The sequence below is a fragment of the Lontra canadensis genome, unplaced genomic scaffold (genome assembly GCF_010015895.1).
Source record: "Lontra canadensis isolate GAN:19392208 unplaced genomic scaffold, GSC_riverotter_1.0 scaffold26, whole genome shotgun sequence".
In the NCBI taxonomy this organism is placed as follows: Eukaryota; Metazoa; Chordata; class Mammalia; order Carnivora; family Mustelidae; genus Lontra; species Lontra canadensis.
This window is the reverse complement of record NW_022631020.1, coordinates 4383286-4403924: the sequence shown is the minus strand read 5'-3', so window position 1 is coordinate 4403924 and position 20639 is coordinate 4383286. Positions and strand designations below refer to the sequence as shown.

Genomic DNA, 20639 nt, shown 5'->3' with positions numbered 1-20639 from the left:
GCACACATTAAAAGAAGAAAAGTACATTTTCATAAATCATATGAGACAGGGCTTCTGAGGTTGCAGCTGCCAAACACAAAAACCAGGTGCCCCATTTTTATTTGTCCCCCCCACTCCATTAAAGATAAACAGGACCTGCTTTAGGCAAAATTGAGAAGTTTGCAAAGGGTCTCCAGCCTGTTCTTCATCGGCCCTTTTCACCCACCAGGATGACTGCACAAAGCCCTTATGTTCTTTTTATTGGTCTCCCCTTCATGACGTACTAACTAAATCTATATCAGCCCTTTAAACCTGGTTGGTGACCGAGTGATTGCATTTTAATTGAAAGTCATTCACACAAAATATGTCAGGCACATATGTGCTTAGCTTGCTTCGATTTTTAAAATCCTTTGTGAAAGAGATTTCAGATATAATCAAAGAGGAGGGGATGTGTGAAGGGGGTTGGGGAATGACAGGGCAGAAAGGGAGCCATGGAATCAGACTAGGTTCCCTTGGCTGAGTCTGAATCAAACCAGTTTGGGGCTTTTCGGGGTGAACTGGTAGGAAGTTGGATGAGAAAGAATCTGTCCTCGTCCCTTTTTCTCTCCTTGAGAGACGGACAGGCCAAGAGACTTACAGGCCTAGCTGTGGGTTTTAATGAGCTTGGGGTAACCCCAAATGACCACCACCCACTGGGGAAAGAGCACATTTGGGGCTTCCACAAAAAGCTATTTTCTTCCTTTCCTGGGAAGAAAAATAGCAATCATTTATTCCTTTCAAATCTATTGCCTAGACATGGATTCATGTTTTAAGAGGCTGCTATCCTAGCCATGCTTGAATGACCAGGCACTCAGGTTGCTGATATACAAAACAGCCCTAAAGAAGAGGGCGTAAGAAGCACTTGAACAAAAGGGGTTTGTGACCATCACACACTTCTCAGAAGGATCTCCACTGGAGTATGTGCATACGTGTTCAAGTTCTTCTATTAAAAATTCTCTAAGAGGTCAAACGGACTCTCTTTATTACCAGAATGTGGATGAGACATTTTTGTGGAATTTGTCCAACTACATTATAATAGGAGGGTTGTTAATAAAGAACGTGCTCTTAAAAAGACACATTTCTTTGTAAGAAATGTCAGAATCAAGAGTAGAAATAATACAGGACATGTAAGGGTGCACTCACGTGAGAGGATATTGTATAGCAGGTCATAAAATAACAGGACAAAAAAATGTCGAATGAATTAGAAACAAAAAAAAAAAAGTGTATCTGGTAATCTTGACATAGGACAAAGGGGAGTGAGTTAAGGAAGGAGAGGAAGGAGAGCAGCCAGGCTCTACAGGACAGAGGACTAGGAAGCAGGCTGCAATGTGGAAGAGGGTATGGGGAAGGACCAAAGCCAGCCTCGAACATAGCGGAAAGGCAACAGGTGGTTGGAATTTGGATACATTTAGCAGGAAACACCAATAGGATTTGCTGAAAGAATGGGTATGTTCCGCAAGAGGCTTTATTGGGTGGAATTTGGAAATAGGTAGTTTTATTATCCATATAAGCCACATCCATGACATTATACATGAACTAAAGTATAAAATCTACATACTTCCTAAGAACTAGAGGGTTGTATTCCACCCCCTACCTCCCCCCCTTTTTTTTTGAGTGGGATCCATGCGTAGCCTGGAGCTCAACTCTGGGTTTGAACTCACAACCCTGAGATCAAGACCTGAGTTGAAATCAAGAGTCAGAGGCTTAACCGACTGAGCCACCCAGACATCCCATGTATTTCTCCTTTTTCAAGGGAATCCTCAGTCACCCTCAATAAACAGCCTCACTGAATTAGAACTTCTAGATGTCCACTTCAGCTGGAATATTTGCATAAAGAGGCTTTCTTAAACTCTGATAAGCCTTTGGGTGAGGCAAGAAGCAATTTCCTAATTGAGGGTAGAGGTGGCAGGTGGGCAGACATCATGAGAGTTGGAAAGCCTACAAATTAAAATGACTCTTTATTCCAGGACACGATTGGCAACTCCTCCTTGGGAGATCCTTTACTTTATTACACCAGTAGCCGTTAGCAGTCATTCCAGAACCTTTTTTGGAAAAGCAACGGTGTTTATAACTGTTAGATCATATATTGAATGCTTTCTTCAAAGGACTACACTCTGCGATATGTGGTTTATATTACATAATATTTATAACAATATTTGTAAAAAAAAATTTGTGATGAGCTAGAACCTCCCCCCCTATTTTCTAGATAAGGAAACCAAGGCTTAGAAAGGTTAAGTAATGCACAGGGGCCTCATGGTGCATAAGGAATACATAGAGGAGGGTTCTGACGACGGGACCCATGTTGCCCGATCATTGCATTTATAACAACAAGGGTGCCTCTGAAGCCAATCTCATGCAAGGGTGGAGTTCAGTAACTATTTGCTGAGTAGATCAAGTATTAAGAGAAAGCTCAAAGGCTTTCAGTAAAACCTTCATGAGAAGCTGAGGAAACAGGGTGGCACAGCCAAAGGACTCAAGTTGTCTGCCTTTCTGTCTGATCCTCTTCATAACTATAGCAAGTACTTCCCACCATGCTCAATTCTAATGAAATCATTCGTCTTGAGCCTCATCAGTTATCGCTTTCCTGAAGTTTTGGTAGTACAAAGCATAAAAGTCTACTTTTGCCCCCACTCTTTACATCGGAAGGCTGAAGATGAACACACCACGTTTTCAGATATGAAATTCCCCTCCTCTAATGCCATAGGTTCTCATCATATCTGCAAGAGAGGACAGCTCATTTGTTGTACCCTGTCACTGATCAATGATTTAGTGGGATCTACCGACCAATGAAAAGATCCATTCCCATGAACTATGCTCCTGCTCCAAGCTTGTCTTAGGTCTGTTTTATTATACATTATCAGATCCTTTTTCCTCTCCTATTTAGCCCACAGCTAAACTGTTAGGTGTAAGGGACACTGAAATTCCTTCCCAAAAAAAAAAAAGAAAACATTGGCTAGGAGTACCTGGCTGGTTCAGTCAGAAGAACATGAGACTCTTGATTTCAGGGTTGTGAGTTGGAGCCCTGTGTTGGGTGTAGAGATCATTTATATCAATAAACTTTAAAAAATATATATATTGGCTATGCCAGGTTGTATAATCAAGTTATAAAATTTTGGTAACAACATTATGGCACTTATCTCAAACTCTTGGTTTGTGTATTCTTTGTATAACATGATATTATATGTTATATAACATATATCATTATATATGTATATTACACATTTTTAAGGACTGGGAACAAAAGCACATTAAGACTTTGGACAAACAGTAACAATGATGATCATCATGACCACAAATAGTTGAACACTTAGTATATTCATTCAACAAATCCCCTATCATGTATCAGGCATGAGGAATACAGTAGAAGACAAAACAGATCCTCTTCCCCATGTCAGTCTCTTTCTAGATGTTTTATATATTTATTTCAAAGCCCTGCCACAATCTTGTAGAGCATCCATTTCCTGATTTTATGGTAAAGAATGTTAAATTTACAAGAACTGAGTAGCCTGCCTGGGGTCATGCAACTAACAAGGGGCAGACTTGGGATGGCAACTGCAAATGGTTTGATCCAAAGAAAGACTTTCCCAGCATGCCACTGTTTTCTCAATACATTATCTTCTTACATGGTCCATATAAACTTTAGCACCAGAGGACCCAACCTTCTAAGGGAGGGCTATTGCCTAAAACATACTAGAGGGAATGTTGAGGAGAAACAAGTGCTATTTGTTCAAGTCCCAACCAAGCTTCTTACCTTTGCCAACTTCCCAATCTTCATCACAGACAGGAAAGTGCCCTCATTATTCTACCACTTCTGTTACCCACCCAAGTTGAAGAACTTTGCAGGTGTGTGTAAATTCTCCAAGGGAAGAGAAAGAAAAACTTGCCGAGTCTCTGCCTATGAATTTCAGATGTGTTGATTGTCTCCTTCTTATCCTATCAGGGAAGATGAAACTGATCTCTCTTGGTATAATTTAACTGTATTAGGAATAATTTCAAACCTAATCCAGGAAAAGATTGGTTTGTCAGATATAATCTAAATTAAGAAGCAAGCCTTATTAAATTCCAATTGAAACCATCCATTCAATTAATACTTGTTACAGACAAGAGTAGAACCCATTACAGAAGAGTAGGGTGGCCTCCAGCTACTTAATTTTCTCCAGACAATTCTTTCTGAATCTACAGCACAAATGAAGATGAGAAGGAAGGAAAGAAGGAAGGAAGGAAGGGAAGAAGGAGGGGAGGAAAGAAACCTAAGAGGGTGGAAAAGAATAATGTAGGATTATCTGCCTCTAGCTAGTGGGTCTTAGTTTCCTCACCTATAAAATGAAGGGTTCTTTGAAATGTGCTTTTCCAGTTCTAAACAGTTAAGAGTGTTGTGAACATTATCTCTTCACTACTGGTTAGGTTTCCTTTTCTAGCATCCAGATATTTTTCTTTTCTCTGGATCTTTTTTCTTTAGAACATTCAGGCATAAGTGATATCTTGAGAATATATATTTTTATTCCAGTAGTGTTTTCTTTACTTTGAGTACCTCGGTTATGCGTGCCTTCTTAAGGCAGGAAGCATATTATTTCTTGAATTGTGGTTATTTGCATCCTTCTCTTCCCCTTCCCATGGTTATAAATTATTTGAGGATAGGATTTGCATCTTACTTGTGCCTAAACATTCTACAGGGGGACATGCTAACATGCCATTTTACACATGGAAGCAGCAGTATATTCCGCTGAGTTGAACTTGGAACATGAAGGTATAATGCCACAGACACTTCAACAATAAAGAAAAGAAAATTCCTTAAAATGTACTTGAAGTCAGCCTAGAATTCTTTAAAATAATATAAAGGTTTTAAGTTCAGATTTTGACATCAGACAGACCTTGGATCTGGTTTTTACTAGTTATGGGACTTGGGGCAAATTATCTGGCTAAACACAATGAACTCACCTGAAAAAAAACGAGGATCCTAGTAGTACCTTCTCATAGGGTGTTTGAGAGTAAAATGATATTTTCTATGTAAAATGCTTAGCCTGGAATATATCCAATCAAAACTACTCTTACAAGTGAAATATTTTAATTGCTGTTATTGAAAATGTCTATGATGTGTGAATCCTGAAGAACATTGACTGGCTCTTTGGTTTTGCCTCATTGTGATGGTCTGTGAGGTTATCTTTAGCATCTCAGATCCGAAGAGCAGTTGGGTGATATACACGCCTGCCCTTGAAGGTGCTCATGCTCCGGGTTATTTTCAAGGGCAGTGAGTGACCTTGAAAGGGACACATATTTCTTCATGGCCTGGACATAGCATGGCATGACACTGAAGAAGGCTTTGAAGAACAAAGTCTTCAGAAGGAAGGCAGCTTGTGGGAATAGCGGAGTTGGACCGAGACTGTCAGCAACTCACTGGATTCTCTGCCTGGTGGTCTCACTGGTACCAGTGCAGCAAAAGGTTTTAGGGGAATGTCAGTGGCTTCTGCCTATTGTCACATCCGTCTCACATTAAGGGAGTAATTGTCTTGCTGCAATGACAAGTGGTTCTGTTCCTTCTGCCTGATTTCTGAGAAAAAAGCAAATGGCCATACTATTTATAAAAGTTCTATTTCAATTTCTTGAGTTTTGTTTTTAAAAGAAAGAGCAAGTTCTCAATGATGCCTCGATTCAGAATACTCAGAATAGTTTCTCTGGTTATTCAGATTTCAAAGTTTATATTCTGCCCATCAGCTCTTCCTTATACTATTTCACTAAGAAACAGTGACCTCCTTCAAATATCTTTTATTCTTTGATTTCTCCATTTCTATACAGAAAGCTAGAATCTGTTCTATTCCTGTTTGTGACATCACTGGATAACAGAGCCAGATTATTTTAGATGCTAGATACAAAGAAAAGAAAGGAAAAAAAGAGACACCTTTTTCTTATAAAGCAAAATGAAGGTTTGAGAAAAGTGCCTACAATGCATTTAGAGGAAATGCATCCAAAGCAAACTAGTTTTAACTTTCCTCCCATGTAAAAGGGATTTAAAAAGAAAAAAAAATTTCCCCTCCGTTTGATGATAAAGGGAAACTCCTGATTATCTCTAACCTTTGGAGATTTATCTTAAGATTTTCTTTCACTTTAACTTCAGGGCAAAAGATGAGAAGATTACACTTAATGAAGCCTACTCAAGAATAAGTGATTGAAACTCAATTCAGTTTTTAACATTTAGAATGTTCTTAGAGGAAGATACCCTCTCGCGCACCTGAATATCTTCTTCCAACATCCTCCTGCCTCAACAGGAGAACTTCCTTAGAATCATGCTTCCCAGGGACAGCCATTAGTCGATGGTCGGGTTGGAGGAGTTCAGTCACCCAGCTCCACAAATGCACAGTTAAGTCCAGCTCTGAGTGCTTCCTTCTGCCCAGGGAGATGCCATCTTGCTGGATCCAGAGGGCCACTGCCCCAGCCAGCCTACATTGAAACGCATGGAGGAGCTACCTTTGTATCTACAGCAGCCCGTTCTGCCAGCAAGTTTTGAATTATATGGCTTTCTGTCAGTCTTCTTCTGACCCATTTTGCATATCTCTTCCATTTCACTTCATTATCCCAGAATAGATCCTAAAACACCAGCCAAGTAGCTTAGCTGCTTTACAGAGTGAAAATCAATCATTTCCTTATTAATACACATAACCTGTTGGCTAGACAATATGTCTTTAAAACATGTGGCTCTCGGGGCTGGGTGACAAAAAGAGCTCTTGTGCAGAGAAGTGTGGGACCCCCTCGGACACAGCATTCTGATTTTATTGTGGTGACAGGAGTGGCTTTCAACCCAAATCTCTCGTAGCCCAGGCTACTGTCCTGATCACACCTATTTATCCCACAGCCTGCCACACACCTCCAACCACCACCTCCAATAACCCTGTCGAAAACTGCCCTCCTGTCCTCCCCCAAATGTCACTGTCCCAGAGCAGCCCCCTCTGCTGCGCCCGCTCCTAGCCAGAAGCCCAGCTGACTTCTGAATTTCCCTTTCTCCTTCGCCCTCAAAGTTGATCCATGACGGACCCCAGTAAACATTCATTCTCAATCTCTTTTGATCCATCCCCATCAGCAACCCTAAATTTATCATCTCCCACATGGATTAGAGCCTCCTAATTAATTCCCTACCCCTGGTTCTACCACACTCTGTTCCACCCTCTACACTATAACCAGAGGGATTGCTCAGAATGCAAAGATGTTCCCATTACTCCCCTGCTTACCAGCTTTCCATGGTTCCCTGTTATCATGAGACAAGAGCCCAGATGTAGCCCCTGCACAGTGCTGTCCTCAGCCTGCCACCCTGCTCTAGGCCACCCTCCCCACTCTCCATGCCTGGGATTATGAAAGCAAATATTTCTTGAGCATTGATGATCTGCCGAGCACCATACTAGATGCTGTGGAGGTATAGCGACTAAGACCAACAGAGCCTGAGTCCTACTAGATGTTTTCATGTAAGAGGTAAGAGAACCAACCTCTGTATGTCCCAGACATACAAGACAGCCTTGGCTCCAGAGCTCAGAAGAACATCTTCTATCACCTCCATGCTTTCGCCCAGGCTGTTTCCTCATCCTGGAACATCGACACTGTTTGCCAGGCACTATTTCTTCACTTCCTAGGCAAGATTCAGTGGTATCCTGGTGAGTCCTTGCACAACCAGCTCTCAATGTAGTGAACATGCTAATGGGCCATATTTGCCAATTTCTGTTGTGTAAATATTCCCACCATGGTGATTTCAAGCTACCGACATGATTTCAGTGAAATCATGTATAACGTGCCACAATAGAAGGTTTTCCCCCTGACGGATATAATTGGCATAAATCACCTCAAGATCATAGATAAGAGTAAATAATTGGGAAGTAATGAGTTTTGAGTATATATTACCTTTGTTTTCAGTATAATGTGTACAATTTTAAGTTCATATATTATAACTTTTAGTAATCACTGTTCAATGACTGGCTTGCAGAATTCCTGACAATTTAACAGGTGGTCTTGGGAGCCCATAAGAACCTGTTTCAGCGCACCACTGCTATGCTAGGAAGCCTTCTCTGACTTTCTTGTCTGGTTAGTTGCCCCTCATGGGTGTTCCCATCGCATTTATCACAATGCAATTGCCAGGCTTCTTGTCAGAACTTTCATGAAAGCAGGGACACGTCCAGTTGGCATCTCCTCCACACCTGTGTCTGCCCATAATAACACTTGATGAATATTGGTAGAATGTTGGGTTGAATGAATGATACAGAGCCAGACTGATGAAATTGACACACTCATGTAAATTCAGCAAAATTATCTTAAAGAATTGCTTTAAACTCATAAACAAAGAGCATATGAAGTGATCATTTAGCCAGACCAAGAAGGTTAAGATTTCTTTCCTACCACATTCAAAATATGCTTTGTTCAGTTTCCTGTAATTCCTCCCTACTCACCACCGGGGAGAAAATATCAAGATGTTCTGCTGTTTAAGGAAAGCAAATCCTTCAAGGAAAAAAAAATCATCTTCTCAACCAGTGGAACGAATTTGCTTTTATTGAAGAAACAATTTTAAGACGTATGCAAAACATTTCACAGATATTCTGGAACCAAGCTGCATAGGCATCAGGAGTAAATTTTTAAAACCTTAAAAATGACATGGTAGCTGGCTTTTGAAAATTGAAGGTGGTGAAAAGCAGCCAGAGCTGAAACTGATGACTTGACTTGATTCAGTATAAACCAGAATTCTCTTCACGGAGCCCTGCGCCCATCCAGGGACCCACGTGGAATTTGCCAGACGACTTGGCTAAGGGACCATTGTGATCAGTCTTTAAGAAAAGAAAACCGTGAGTCAGGGAGCGAAGAAAAAGAGAGGAAGAGAGATAGGAAGAGAAGAGAGAAGGAGAGGAGGAGGAAAGAACACAAGAGAAGAGCAGGTCGATCTGAGACTTTAGGATGAAAATCTGTTTGTTTTTTTTTTAAATGTCAACCCTTAAAGAAAATTGGCAAACTAACAAAACCAAATAAAAATAAAGACTCAATATTTAAAATGTTAACATAGTCAGAGTAATAATTTTATATTTAAAGAAAGAAGTCATTATTAAAATGTTCCAAGTTTATATTCAGGAAAATTCTTCATGGGATATTAGCAGAATGCTATTAGGAACCAGAAAAAAAAATGTGTAAAATGAGGCTCTAGGGTACCACTTTAAACTTACATCGTGTTGATGATGTGGATTTTCTTGCTATTACTTTTAATGAAATAGGGTTTAAAAAATATTTTAAGATATTCACATCTATTTACTAGTGATATGTAGACATCTCCTGCACACCCATTTCAGTCTACATGTTTCACTTCCTCTCTAAGAAAAGGTTGCCAGCTCTATGGACCCGGGGGACAGGGACACATATAGTACAACCACAGCCATGCGCCGGTGGTGCTCCTCACCATTTTCACAGGGTGGAGAAATCAGGAAGAGAGGCTTTGCAAACAGCCCAAGTTGTCTTCCCCTTTGCTATAAGCAACAGCCATTCCTTGAGATGGGAGGCTTTGCAAACAGCCTGAGTTGTCTTCCCCTTTGCTGCAAGCAACAGCCATTGCTTGAGATGCGAGGCTTTGCAAACAGCCTGAGTTGTCTTCCCCGTTCCTACAAGCAACCATCATTGCTTGAGTTGTGATCTCCAGTACCCATAACTCTACTCGTCTACCAGCCATCAGAGAACCAAGTTTGACTATTTTATACACAGGATCCTTGGCTCTCTAATTGGCTTTTCAAGAACAGTGGGTTGCTGTAACCAAATGATCAAGAAACAGGATTTTCTGGATCTATTTATCAGTTTAAACAAAGTTGTTGATTTCGTTTTTCTCTAAGTTGGCACAGTAAGCAGAGTAAGGGAAATATCAAATGAGTTTTTTATGCAGATGGATGATTCATTGTTTTTTCTGAAGCCTGAGGAAGAAATGTTAAATTGATTTTGAAGAGGTAATTGATTCTTTGCAATAGAGTACATAAAACATGCAGTACAGTGTCTGGCCCATTGTGGACATTGAATAAGTGTTAAGTTCTCTTTTCTTTCTGATCCTGCCTTACCCAAATCTGTCTGCTAATTGCCTTCCATAAATGTTTGCAAAAGGGTGAAATTATAACTAAAAATTTCATTTATCCATAATCTTTCACGCCCTATTTTTTTTTAAAGCACATACTATATGCTAGGAACTCTTACAGATTCTGAGATTCAGCAATAGCCGTGAACAAAATGTAAAAGACCCAATTCTTCATAAAAAATGATTCATGCATCAGTCTGTATCATCCATAGATCTGATTTGTTATCTGTTACTGTGCTATTTAATTACAGATTATGTCAGTTAAGATTATACATTTCTATACCTCAGTTTTTTTTCAGTGTCTTTTCAAAGCATCATATCATTTTATCTTCCCAGCATCCTTGAGGATTGGGAAGAACATGTTACCCAAAAGTCACACAGGTATAAGGAGAGGGTCTGAAGGTGGTACTCCAGGCTTTTAGAGTCCTGCCCATGACCTTTTTCTTATGCCACAGCTGTCTCTCATGCAAACAATGGCCAAAATAGAGAGAGAGCTGATGCAGATATGATCGCTTCTGTTTCCTTGGGAACGAATGGGATAGATTTGAATTCCCCAAGTGGTCATCTGACAGATAGTTCACTCATTAACACTGTAATATAAATTAGAATCTAATAAGTAAATAAAACATGACTTACTCTCAAAATATCAGGTCCAATTAAATCTAGGTAGCATTCACTGCCACCCATATTAATATAAAAGATGAGAGCTCTGTTTGCAAATTTCAGAATGATATATGGGAACAGCAACATCCCGCCACAATAGGAACCCACTGAGTAGAAAGTGAAAGGATAGAATTTTTTTTTTTTTTTAAATACTGGAGCCGAGACGGAATTGATCTGCAGCCACTGCTTATCAGCTTGCCAGAATGACTTTTGTGAATGTTTAATCAACACTCAGAAGACAAAGAGACGTAGGCATGAAGCTATGGGGGCTTGCAAAAAAGTGCACACCGTGTTGTTTTAAGGGAAGTATGTTAAGATGCTGAGATGTTCTTAAAGGAAAATGTCTTATATTGAAAAACCTAAGACACAGCGCTCAAACCTGTTGTCACCACACGTTCCTCTCTTTCTCGCCTCTCTGGAACAATAAAATGTCTCTCCTTTCAGAACTTTGTATCTTTAATGTCAGCTTCTCTAATCTCAAAATGCCAGCACACTTCTGAGACATTTTAGTAATCCTCTTAAGAGAAAGAATTCACGAGCCAGATATCTTCCCCAAACCCACAGCTTTTGCAAGCCCACTAAGCGGGAAGGACAACTCCGTAGTGCATTTGCAGCATCCGTCTACAGTGCAACGGCCAAATACTTGGCCAGATTACAGTGAGCGGTCCCCCCCTTATCCGTGGTCTCAGTTATCTGCGATCAGCCGTGGTCCGAAAGCAGATGATCTTCCCTCTGACATACCTTCCTTTATCAGAAGGTCTCCAGTGGTCTAATGCCCGTGTCACAACGCCTATGTCACTTACCTCACTTCATCTCGTGTACGCTTTTACCACCTCACCTTGTCACAAGAAAACGAGTGAGCACAGTAATAAGCTATTTTGAGAGAGAGGGAGTCCACGTTCACATAACTTGTAGTATGGTATTTTGTTATGATCGTTCAATTTTATTGTCTGCTATGGTTGTTTATCTCTTGCTGTGCCTAATTTATAAATCACACTTCATCCCAAGTATGTATGTATAGGGAAAAAATCATATATATAGGGCTTGGTACTGTTTACAGTTGCAGGTATCCACTGAGGGTCTTGGAACATAGTCCCTGTGAATAAAGGGGACCACTGCAACAAGTTATCTCTTACAACATCCCTTGGAGGAAGATAGGCAGAAGATAATACTGATCCTATTTCTTCAAGGAATAAAGCTAATGATATGTTCCTACAATGAGGCGGCTCGCCTGCAACTGTGTTCTCCAGAAACTTCTGTTCTGTTGCAGAGAAAAGACCTTTAGTGTCTTAAAAATCGTATTTCTTCTCTTGAATTAAAAGTGGTGGAGGGCACAAGCACTGTTGGTGGAAATATAAATTGGTGCGGCCGCTACAGACAGTGCAGAGGCTTCTTAAAAAATTAAAAATAGAACTACCATGCCATCTAGGAATTTCACTTCTGGATATTTATCCAAAGAAAACAAAAATGCTAATTTGAAAATATATATGTACCCCTATGTTTATTGCAGCACAATAGCTAAGATATGGAAGCAACCTAACTATTCATCAATAGATGAATGGATAAAGAAAATGTGTATATATATACACATATATAATATAAATATAACATATATTATATATCATATATTATAATATAATATATAAATATAACTTTATATATTATACTTATATATATTTATATATAATATATTTATATATATTTATACATATTATATATATTATATAAATATATATGAATATAAATATAAAAATAAATGTATATATATATATAAATATTACTCAGCTATTGAAAAAAATGAGATCTTGCATTTTTCATAACAGGGAGGGACCTAGAGGGATTATGCTAAGTGAAATACATCAGAGAAAAACAAATACCATATGATTTCACTCATATGTGCAATCTAGAAAACAAAACAAACAAAACTGAACAGAGACAGACTAATAGATAACAGAGACCAAGCATAGTTGCCAGAAGGAAAGGGGGTGTAACAGGTGGATGGGATTAAGATGGACAGATGCCCAGTTATTTAAAAAAAAAAAGTCACAGGGATATAGAGTACAGCATAGGGAATATAGTCAATAATATTGTAATCATTTTCTATAGTGACAGATGGTAACTAGACTATTGAGGTGATCATTTTGCAGTGGGTAAGAATATCAGATCACTATGTTGTACACCTGAAACTAATATAATAACATACGTCAAATATAATTCAACTTTAAAAAATTGTTTTATGTAAAAAAAAAAGAGAGAGAGAGAGAAAGAACATAGTGACGGGTAGAATGGATTCACAAACTCCTCTAAGTCAATGTGTCTGAATGTGAACCACTTCCCTTGGTCAGGTAGGGCAGACTTCACAGAGCAGCCCACGGTGTGTTCCCTGAGACCCCATCCAGGGAGAAGCTCCCGCACCCTCTGGGGAGCCTGTGGTCAAACTAGGAGTTACTACAAAGGACCTCCCTTTTGATGAGTCCGAACACACATTCATATGACCAAGTCCCGCCAAAATACCTAACTTCACTTGGACGCGTGGCATTTATTGCTCATGTAACAACCATTAACAACCCTTGGAAATATTATTTTGTGGAAAACATTGAAGAAACATCAGCCCAGATGTTTTTTTCCCCTCAAATGTCCTAACTCAGAAAACAAAACCTCTAGAAAGAAAACGATTGTAGAATAACGTTAAGTAGCTAATTATTGTCAAGCCCTTACTTTTCCAGATGCTGGTTTCTGTTTTCCTGCCTTACGTACTGCATTTTATCATCACAGTGTAAGGAATAATATTAGTATCCCATTTGACAGAGGAGGAAACTGAGGTTCAGGGAGGACCTGAATGTTGGCATGGCACTGGGCTGTCCTCAGCCGCACCTGCACTCATCCACATACTTGCCTGGGCTTTAAATACCCTCTTAGGCTAGTGTCCCAGACCTACATCTCCAGCCCTGACCACCCCTCAGAACAGAATCTTGATCTACTGATTCTCATGGAAGCTAACCTCATTTAAACCTCTCACCTAACTGACCCACATTATCCCTCATCTGTTTCTTCCCTTATTCAAAACACAATATATTAGGGTGCTCTAAACCACCAGGAAAAAGGCTTATTGGTCCTTTAGAGTAAGCCACAGAGCTTTGTCTTGACAATACTGCGGCTATAGTAAGCTCAGAAAATGGTCGGAGACGATCCGAATGTCCTGCGTAAGAATTCCTTTCATCATCCATTCCATGAACCCCAGGTTGGATTTATTTTTTTAAAGATTTTATTTATTAACTTGAGAGAGAGAGAGAGCATGAGGGGGAGAGGGTCAGAGGGAGAAGCAGACTCCCTGCTGAGCAGGGAGACGGACACAGGACTCGATCCCAGGACTCCAGGATCATGACCTGAGCTGAAGGCTGTTGCTTAACCAACTGAGCCACCCAGGCACCCAAACCCCAGGTTTTAAAAACATGTTGTCTAACTAACAGATTGCACGTGTGATACATGAAGGCGTTGCTTTTCAGTTTGTGACTCATCTAAGCAATAAGATGGATAGAGGGGATAGAGGCTGCTTACGGTACAGTCTCTGCCGTGAGAATCAGACAAGGGCTGCTCATCCTTGCTGAGCATGTGGGCACGCCCGTCTCCTTGCCAGCTCTTCCATTCAGATCCTATAAAGTTCCGAAAACCAACTCTTGACCTCTTGGCATGCCCCTTCCACAGGGAAGGGTCTCCTTATGACATGCCTTTTTGCCTAAGGGTGAACTAGAATCTGTTGAGGGACCTTCAAGGTTCATATCCTGACATATGACAGATTTTTCCGTAGGTCTCCCGCTGATTCTGAGGTGAGGTGTCCTTTCCATCATGATTACAAGGCAGTGTTTTCTTCCGTTTGGATCATACTCTGAGCAATGTCTGCACTCAAGCCACCTTAAAAATCCAAACCTGATCTAAATAAAAAAAGGCTCCTAGGCTATATTGACTTAACTCACGTTCTGTATAATTAACACTCCCGAAAGAAAAAAAAACCAAACACGTGGTAAGGTTTTCCTGTTATGATGAGTTATCTCCCCTGGGCCCTAATATTCTTTCAGGGCATTTCTTTTCCTTTGATTTAATTTAAACTGGTGAGCCAGATTTTTCCCAAAGGGCAAATTAAGAAGGTCTGTTAACTCTTTCAGTGCCCCGACTTCAAGAAATCCTCAGCAAGGCCATTAGCATTGTTTTGCCTTAGGCTTTCCACTTTCTAAAAGTCAGCTGTCATATCTGGAGCAAGCTGCAATAGCACACTCAACAAAACCCTGGAGCTCTGGAAATGTTAATGTCCTCCATCAGCAGTGACCTTGCCACTGGGAAGTGATTTAGGCACTAGGGAGAAAAGGGCCCACTATCTTTATCACGCTGGTTTACACCATCAGCTTCAGAAATTGTGTGAGAGAAGAATAATCAATAGTGTGTTAAGACCAATCTCAAAGTATGCCAAGACAAAGTGCTCCTGCTCCCTGAAATGCCGAGTTGAAGGAGAACTTTTGAATACGACCGAAGAGAAATAAGCTGGAATGGTAACACCGAATGGATTGTGTCTGGAGATGGAATTTGTCATTGGGAATGGCACACGGAGAGCTCTCTATGTATTTCAGTGGAATCCCATAATATGCCTGATGAAAAATGCTTATTTTAGAGTAAAGCAGATTTAAATAACAAAACCGAAAGGCATGCATGCGTTCTAAACACACACATGCAGGTTAAGAATGAGCTGACACAGGGTGTGTGGTTGGCCCAGTGGGTTCAGCTCAGGTCACGATCCCAAGGTCTTGGGATTGAAGCCTACATCGGGCTCCTTGCTCAGTGGGAAGCCAGCTTCTCCCTTTCGTCTGCTTGTGCTCTCTCTCTCTCTCTCTCTCTTTGTCAAATAAATAAATAAAATCTTTAAAAAAAAAAAAAAAAAGAATTAGCTAACACAAATAGTTCCAGAAAGCTAACCGAAATAAGTAGCAAAGAGTAGAATCACCTCCTCCTGTAGAAAAATGGAGGAAACGTCTAGTTCAACTTCATCAAAAGTTCCTGAAAATGTGACTAGAGTTTTTGTCCTTTTAGTAAAGGTATTATCTCTTGATAACCAGCAGAGAGTAGGAAGCTTCTAAAAACAGCCAAGGAACTGTCCCCACCCCACCCTGAATGAAATCGCTGTGGGAAAGAGCTGACTGCTTGGTCCCTAAGATCATTACACAAAAATGTCTGATTTCCCACAGCAAACCCAACTGTCACATGAACAGCTGTCAACAACAAAATTAGAAGGAGCTGTCCTTCTAGGGATTTTTCACCACGTTGGCTTGTCCTATTTCTACAACTTTGCTCCAAAGAGTATTTTCAAAGAACTCTTCCAAGTACAGGTTTTCCTTATCCACAGTGGGGCCGCCCAGGTTATTTGGCCATGGGTGCTGGACACGAAATACTTCTGTCACCGTCATGGGAATCTCACTTGGATATTTGCCTCATGGCAGATTCAAGTACATGAAAACATCTCAGTCACGTTCGTTTAGCCCTGATATGTAGCTGTTGCAATTCCTACTTTTAATACAGTCGATGTTCAATATTTGTGGTAGTTATGTTTCATAAAGTGGCTGCAAATACAGAATTAGCAAATATTGAATTGCTGGAAAGACAGGGCTAGGCTCCTGCAAGTTTTTAGCCTTCTTTTCGTCAACCAATAGGCAACCTATGTGTAACTCTTCTTAAAGACACCTTATTTAGCATGTACTGTGGAGTCATCAATATTGAACTCAAGGCCTAGCGCACTACACCTTGTGCTCAGGAACAGCAGACAGCCCTTTAGCACTGAGCTCAGGCGGCCATCTTAAACAGGGACATTGCAAGTAAAAGCACAAGAATGCGAAAGACGGGCACAGAAGAGGCCACAGAAAGGACACTTGTTTTCAGGATGGCAGCTGAAACAAGAAGGCAGAAAATCACTTCGTTCAGCTTCAGCTGGGACCATGCATGTAGGGCCACTCTACATGGAGGCCCACGTCTACAGAAGTGCATGACTATTGATTTGGGGCTTGCAAAGTAATTTTAGCGAGTAGGCAAATTCACAAATACAGAATCCGTAAATAACGAGGACTGAGTATATGTGTTGAAAATAAGAGTCAAGGCATAGAGTCAGGCACCCTACATCTGTCTAGTTGGTTCTTATTATATTAGCAGTTGTCCCCCTTTAAATTTAGAGATTAGAGTTTATTCGAGGTAGGGTCCCGTGAAAAATGGGACACCCACTGCATTGCCTGCTTCTGCACCATGATCTCGTGAAGAAACTCCTGGTATAACTGTATTAACCTTTCAATGGTTCTTGCAGGTCTTTCAGGGGTGTGGCCAACCCAAACCTGCTCCAGCCCTCCGATCTGCTCGCTCAGCTCCTGAAAATTTTAATACACGGTTCAGGCCTTACAATCCTGAGGAGAGACCCACGACTGCTGCAGGCACAAGCTTGGACCGGCTGGTGAGTTCTCTCAGATTGATGGCCATTGTGGACACTTTCTGTTACCAAGGTTATTCTTCAGGAGACGTGATGGGACTCTGAAAAAGTTGGTTGTAAAAGTCATCTCCTTCTTATATCTGCTCCTGGTCTTAATTAGAATATTGAAAAATAATGAGATCTTCCTTTTAGGTCATGAATTAGATTATTTAAGGCATCTTATCACTATTAATCCACTCAGGCGGTGGCCAAATTTTCAACTTCATATATCTTCTGAAATATTAATCTGAAGACTAAGTTACTATATCTTCCAGAGATATAATTACAATAGCACATTTCTTCCTCACCTGCTTCTGTTACTTATTTAGTTATGATACAGTGCGATTTTATTCTGCCTTCTTGTGTGTAAAGTTTTCTGTTTGAAAGACCTTGCCAAGAGATCCCAAGTCAATGTTACTACTATTTTTTTTTCTTTTTTGTGTCTCTTTTAAAAGTTGGAAGCCTTAAAAATAGTCACCCTTTAATCCACTAAAATGTATGTCAGGGGACCAAACGATATCTACCAGCAAAGCAATTCACTTGGAAAATACAACCATAAACATAGTAAACATCATTTTTTAAAATGTGTTTTAAAAATCAAATTTTGCTGTAAAAAATGAAAAGCTCATAATTTCAAAGAAATACTGCCCAATTATTTTCAATGCAATTTATAGCACTATAAACAATTTATATACCTGTAATTGTTAGCACGGTTCACATTGCCTTCCAATTATCCTGATGTAAAATTAACAGATAAAACCTTAAGGTCATAAAATTCTTGAACCACATCTGATTATGTCATATAAACTCAGATCTCCAGGGTTTCTGGTTATGAAAATACTTTTATTAGTCACTGTTATAAATTACTTTATCATTGTAGTCACTATCCTTCCGCAGCGTAGGACTCATAAGATTAAATTGGTTGAGTGTGGCCTCCATGTAAGTACATCTCAGCATCTCAGTCTATAAAAATCACATGTACTTACAGCAGAAAGGCCTACCACAAGGAGCCAAAGTGAAGGGGTAAGTGAAGTCATTAGCTGCTAAATTATGTTATAATTTATTCCTGTTTATTAGCAAATAAAACCCCTCTCCAGTGTAGCTCTTGAAAAAGGACTCGTCTGGGTATTGCTTCCACCTTCTATGTTACCTTGGTCCTGACTCTTCTTTCCCAGTTTCAGGAAGAGTTTAAAAGTAGTCGCCTTTCTTCTTTTAAACAACCAATTAGAGTCCCCTGAACCACTAGCCAATTGTTTTAAAGACTGGATGTTGTCATGACAGCCCATTGTTTGAGTTTTCATTTTACCAACTCTGTCTGTTAAGATCCTTTTCACCAGAGCATAAATGGTGAGTATGGGTTTGAGTTCCCTCCCTCTCTCTCTCTCTCTCACTCTCTTTCTCTTTTTTTGTTTTCTCCACTTTAGTTGGCTCTAACTTACTTATTGGAATAATGCAGGGTTTTTTGGAATTTTCATAAATTCTAATTTAAGAACTGGGGCACAGTGCAACATGAGTAAATCATAGAGACGTGCGGTACAACATTGTGCCTACAGATAACAATCTTGTTTTGTGCACTTCACTATCTGTTAGGAGAGTAGCTCTCCTGTTAAGTGTTCCTACCACAATAAAGTAAAATTTAAAAACAATTTGGGTGCATTATGCACTTAGTTAAAATTACATTGAATTGGATCAATATAATGATATCTATGACTACTGATTAATGTTTTTTTCCCTTTGAAACAAGCACACTTTTCTCTCCTCCCCAGGAGAGATAGATACACACACACACACACACACACACACACACACACACACACACTCAAACAGGGGAGATAGAGCAAGAAAAATATTTGTCTTGCAGTGTGTATGCAATTTAGCACAACCTAAATAAAGCATTAAAGCTTTCTGATTGTCACCTGATGTGTAATATCTGATAGATAAGGAAATTAGTATTTGAACCCTCTTTTAGAAAGGAAATTCACTGATGATCTTCAAAATGCCCCCAATGCAAAGATCTTGAAGAGTATTGGCAAATAACAAATTGATTTAAGCTCTTCTGTTTTTAGGCGCCCCCCCCCAAATATATTTTAATCCATTTTTTTTCTGAAAAGGATCAGTAATGGTTAATCATATGATCATGGGTAAAAACCAAAGACCAGACTGGGTGCATAAGGGCCAGATTCAGTGCACAGGACTTTAAATCAATAAGTCAGTTTTATTCTAAAATATTCTCTGACAGCACGTAGTACTTAACTTCCTCATAGGTGTGGCTTTGGGCTCTGTAAGAGAGAATGGCAGATTTATTAAGGTTTTATTGAGTGAAATTCCCAAATTGTACGAATTAGTGATTTGTAATTCACAAGCAGCCGTAAAGTGACCTGGAGTCATTTCCCCAGTCCCTAAGGACAAGGGGCTGTTTCCACATCAAGAGGAACTATACAAGGTTATTCTTGAAAAACACAGACTAGGCCCAAAGCTAACATCAGAAACTTCCTTTGCAGCCCTTGGCTCCCCCAAGGCTTTCTTCCCTTGGAGGGTTCAACATATTTCTGAAAAGTGGAACGATAAAGCAGTTACCTCGCACCAACTGTTTACGTGACAGCTTATATGTTAACAGTCAGACCAAATCATCTTCAAGATGCATGCATTGGTGACCTCTTTTGATGGGTCTGCCACATAGTACCCCTTATTTTGACTGTTTATAAACAAGTCTCATGTTACCTACTCCTGCTTTAATTCTCTTCTGAAGAGATGTTTCCTGAATATTTATAAGAAGTGTGTGTCCCAGAAAAGGAGGATATTTGGGAAAGACTTCCCTTAATTTGTCAGTGTTTCAGCAGGGAAAAATGCTTTAAGAGCGGCAGCAGAAGAATATCCCAGTCACCCCACTGCTTTTGCCAAAGGGAAAATAACTAAATTATAAAGCCCTTGGGGAGTTGCTTCTTACTATCACTTAAAATGAGTACCTGTTTTAATTAACTTGGGAATCTTTTGGTCAGTGTTCTTATATTTTCGGTGAACTGGTAATTAATTATGGGTATTGTTTTAGAAGTAAAGCTCCTAATCCCAACCTGGGCCAGCTGCTGCTAGAACTTATGTAAAATAATTAAAATAAAACTCTTTCTTAAAAATACACCAATTCCACCATTTGACCTCTATTAGATGTTTAAGGAACTTGTAAATTCTTTTATATCACTAGGAAGCTTTTCCCATTGTTCTTCTAAAGTTATATGGGCATAAAAATCAGTTTAGGTCATCAGTGGCTTTCAGACATACTACCCTGAAGTTATTTTTATTATCCAATAATGAATGAATACATTTGTATAAATTCAGCTGCTGATGAAAAGCTGACTCATCAAAGACTATCACAGTCCTTCCTGCCAGCAACCG

General features: G+C 39.8%; 1 protein-coding gene across 3 annotated transcripts in view; it reads left to right on the top strand.

Moving 5' to 3' along the window:
- The window catches only part of GPC6 (glypican 6), a 1087460-nt gene that overhangs the window by 981039 nt on the left and 85782 nt on the right, over positions 1-20639 (top strand). For all 3 annotated transcript variants that reach the window (XM_032864158.1, XM_032864157.1, XM_032864159.1), the window contains exon 6: positions 17091-17234. In XM_032864158.1, coding sequence (XP_032720049.1) covers positions 17091-17234 — 144 coding nt within the window. The remainder of the gene's footprint in view (positions 1-17090; positions 17235-20639) is intronic.